A 4,176-nucleotide genomic window follows, 5' to 3' on the forward strand; every position below is an offset into this window, starting at 1 on the left:
TTAGTGAAAAGCTTGCACTCATTTAACTCAAGCCTCTGTTGTGGTTAGTTCTGCAGACAGCTTTCACGAGCTTTCACTCAGTTCTGGCTTCTCTTCATCCTTTTCCCTCCGCTCGCGGGGAGGCGGGGCCAGACGTGCCTGCACCGCCCCTCCCCGTTGATTGGCAGGTCTCTGGGGCGGGCCGGCGCGTGCGCCCTGGCCTGGCCAGGGCCGGTGAACCATGGAGACCTCGAAGGGCTTCTCTCGGGAGTGGTGCGCCCAAAGGCTTCCTCGGGCGCAGACGGTTGTTTGGAAGGTGTGGCTTTGTGAATTCTGGCTACTACTGCTCGGTTCCGGTTTGAACGCGCATTTTTTGCCACACGAAGAGGACGTAACGTTTATCAATGAGTACGTGAACCTCCACAATGAGCTCCGGGGCAGCGTCATCCCCCGAGGGGCTAACTTGCGCTTCATGGTGAGGCCCTAAGGCGGTTGCCCAAACCTCCAACAGCCCTTGTCAGTACCTCCCCCTCGGCCGCGGAGAGTCTGGGTCACTGCTCTGAGCCTTAAGGATCGCGGACAACCGCGCTTAGAGTTTGGGTTTTTAAATACACGTAGAGTTTATATGTTCAAGGAGAAAAACCACTGTCACTCTAACGCATGGTTATTACCAAGGGTTTGCACAGGGCTTGGACTAGGGTGAGTAGAGGTACTCACCAGAGGTGCAAAATTTAAGGGAGGTTTAATTCGAGAAAATGATAGTTTAATGCAATTTTTTAAATTTAAAAATCAATGCAAAAGTATTATTGATGAAACAGAATCACTTTAAACAAAGACGGGATCTTTGAGCTTGAATTTGGGAGAGGCAAGTGAGGCACTCTTAGGATAATGCAAATGAAGGGTCAGATTCTGTTCTTATTTAAAATTTTGAATTTTTATCATGGATGTTTTCACACTAGTTTTGCCTTTTAAAAATATTTTTTATCTTGATTATTGAGTTTTTTGGTATCCAGCCTAAATTTTGCTCCCTAGAGGGTGTTTCATTCACCTCATCCTAGACCTGGCCCTGATTTTGCATTCCCTTACAATATAGTTCTTGCTTCTTTCTCATTTTTTTCCCCGTATTTCTTTGAAATGTCTCATTAGCTGTTCCCCTGGTGCTATAGAGTCTTCATGATTGTCATTAAAAATGAAGGCAAAAGGTATTGAGTAAATATCGGGCAATTAGGAGCTTCCAATTTATGTTGTAAATATTGCAAGGACTGTCTCCCTAGATATGTGTTTTCTTCCTTCTGGATTAGTTCCTTAGGAAAAATTCCAGAAATGTGATAAATAAAGTATGTGATTTTTTTATTTATACGATACGTAGCAATTGCTATACTGAAGGACTGTGCCAAATTAAGCAAATATCAGCAGTGTAGAAGTAGAGTAAGTCCCCTACATACGAATGAGTTCAGTTCCCAGAGTGCGTTCTTAAGTCCAGTTTGTTCCGAAGTCCAACAAAGTTAGCCTAGGTACCCGACTAACACAATCGGCTATATAGTACTGTACTGTAATAGGTTTATAATACTTTTCACACAAATAATACATAAAAAACAAACACAAAAAATAAAACATTTTTAACCTTACTGTATAGTACCTTGAAAAGCACAGTAGTACAGTACAACAGCTGGTATACAGGGGCTGGCATCGAGTGAACAGGCAAGAAGAGTTACTGACTGGAGGAAGGGGAGGAGGTGGGAGATGGTAGAGCTGAAGGACTGTCAGCAGTAGGAGATGGAGGGCAAGCTGCAATTTCACTAACACCTGTAGTTGATGGCACAGGTTCTGGTTCCTTGCTGGATTCAATTCTATCTACCCTCTTGAAAAAGCAATCCAATGATGTCTGGGTAGTAGCTCTTTTTTTCTTGTCATAGATGACATGGTAGCACTGGATTGCATTCTGAACGGCTGCTGCAACTTTGTGTACCATACTACGTTCAGGTCCTGTGCCTTAGAAACTAACAGTGCCTCCTCAAATAAAGAAAATCCCCTTGCCATATCCTGCATCGTGAATCTCTTCTGTTCTTTAGTTACTTCTTCTTCCTCTAGTCTCTCTTTGTCCGTTCTCTGGGCCTCCAATTCCATCAGGTCTTCATTAGTAAGCTACACAAAGTAAGTACACAAAGCACAACCACTTGCAGAGGATGCACGCACATGACAATGTACGCCAGACACATGAACTAATTTACTGGACTGGACATGTGACATATCATACGTACATATGACTGGACATACCACATCTGACTGGCTTGGGCATTTTCAATCACTTGCTAAACTAATAAATTTTAAAAGGGAACTTTGCTTTAATGTTAATTTTAAAATGTTATTTTGATTGGACGTATTTTGTTCTTTCTTGTTCATTTTCTTTACCTTTTGAATTGTCAGTAAGTTTCCTCTTCTGTTTATATATTTTCTTATAGAAATATATCAATATTAGCATTGTATTTGCTGAAGATAGTTTTATCCAAGCCAATTTTTATCTTTTGAATTTAATTAGAATTTGAGGATATTTGAGAGTTATATCTATGTATTTCCCACCCTTTGTGATTAATTCTATTTCTTCGAAGTTTGAAGATTAGCGTTCCTCCTGATAATGAATAAACACAAAATATTTTTAATTCAACTTTTTATAGGTTTTGTATTCCTAATGTCTAAAATTTTTATTTCAAACATAAAGCAAAGAGAATAATATAAAGCATAATATTGTGTCCCCTCAATATATATCTTAATATGTGAACATTTTTGAAGGAATAATGTTTAGGGTACAGTTTAAAGCTCCACTCTAAATTTTATCCTTCTCTTCTTTCTAAAAATTTGTATATATTTTTCCCATGGATTTTACTAAGATGTAAATAATAACTATAAATAGTAGAGTCTATAATAATAGTATGGTCTACTTAGAACTTTTCCTTGACAGGTTTGGAAATCATACATTTTATCTTTGTTATTTATTGGTTGTGCTTAACATTTTAATGTATATACTTTACAAAGTCCAAAGTTAATCAACATCTATAACCTCCTTATAAATATTAAAAAGATATTACAACACATAAATTCTTTGTCTTCTGCCCATGTCCATGCTGTTGTTGTTGTCACCTAGTATTTTTGTTCTACCTTGTTTTTTTTGTTTTTTAAATTTTATATTTATTTATTTATTTATAGAAATAACAATAAGTTTATTCAAATTCACACTATGACTTTACCACAGGGAAAAGGCAGCTATTAATACATTAGAAAATACACTAAAGAGACAACTACAATTGATTTGGACAATAATACATATATGGATGTTAATTTCATATTCTCTAGAAATTTATTTGAGCAATGTTTTACACTTATCTATATCACAGTTTTAATTTAAATCAGATATTTGGGAATCCCTCCAAAATATTTATATTGTTCATTTCTAACCCTTAAAACACACACATACCAACTGTATATTTGTTTTCATTCCATTCTCTCTAGCTGTTATAATTCAACATAGGTATTATGCTCTTTTTTTTCCTTAACATCTTTATTGGAGTATAAATGCTTTACAATGGTGTGTTAGTTTCAGCTGTATAACAAAGTGGATCAGCTACACATATACATATGTTCCCATATCTCTTCCCTCCTGCGTCTCCCTCCCTCCCACCCTCCCTATCCCACCCCTCTAGGTGGTCACAAACCACCTAGCTGATCTCCCCGTGCCATGCGGCTGCTTCCCACTAGCGATCCACCCTACGTTTCGTAGTGTATATATGTCCATGCCACTCTCTCACTTTGTCACAGCTTACCCTTCCCCCTCCCCATATCCTCAAGTCCATGCTCTAGTAGGTCTGTGTTTTATTCCCGTCCACCCATAGGCTCTTCATGACATTTGTTTTTCTCTTAGATTCCATATATATGTGTTAGCATACGGTATTTGTCTTTCTCTTTCTGACTTACTTCACTCTGTATGACAGACGCCAGGTCCATCCAACTCACTACGAATAACTCAGTTTCGTTTCTTTTTATGGCTGAGTAATATTCCATTGTATATATGTGCCACATCTTCTTTATCCATTCATCTGTTGATGGACACTTAGGTTGCTTCCATGTCCTGGCTATAGTAAATAGAGCTGCAATGAACATTGTGGTACATGACTCTTTTTGAATTATGGTTTTCTCAGGGTA

General features: G+C 38.2%; 1 protein-coding gene across 1 annotated transcript in view; it reads left to right on the forward strand.

The window, feature by feature from the left end:
- The first annotated feature begins 220 nt into the window (after positions 1-220).
- The window catches only part of GLIPR1L2 (GLIPR1 like 2), a 53,110-nt gene continuing 49,154 nt past the window's right edge, over positions 221-4,176 (forward strand). Inside the window, exon 1 of the mRNA XM_024122738.3 lies at positions 221-454. Coding sequence (XP_023978506.2) covers positions 221-454 — 234 coding nt within the window. The remainder of the gene's footprint in view (positions 455-4,176) is intronic.

Source organism: Physeter macrocephalus, chromosome 6, assembly GCF_002837175.3.
Source record: "Physeter macrocephalus isolate SW-GA chromosome 6, ASM283717v5, whole genome shotgun sequence".
Classification (NCBI taxonomy): domain Eukaryota; kingdom Metazoa; phylum Chordata; class Mammalia; order Artiodactyla; family Physeteridae; genus Physeter; species Physeter macrocephalus.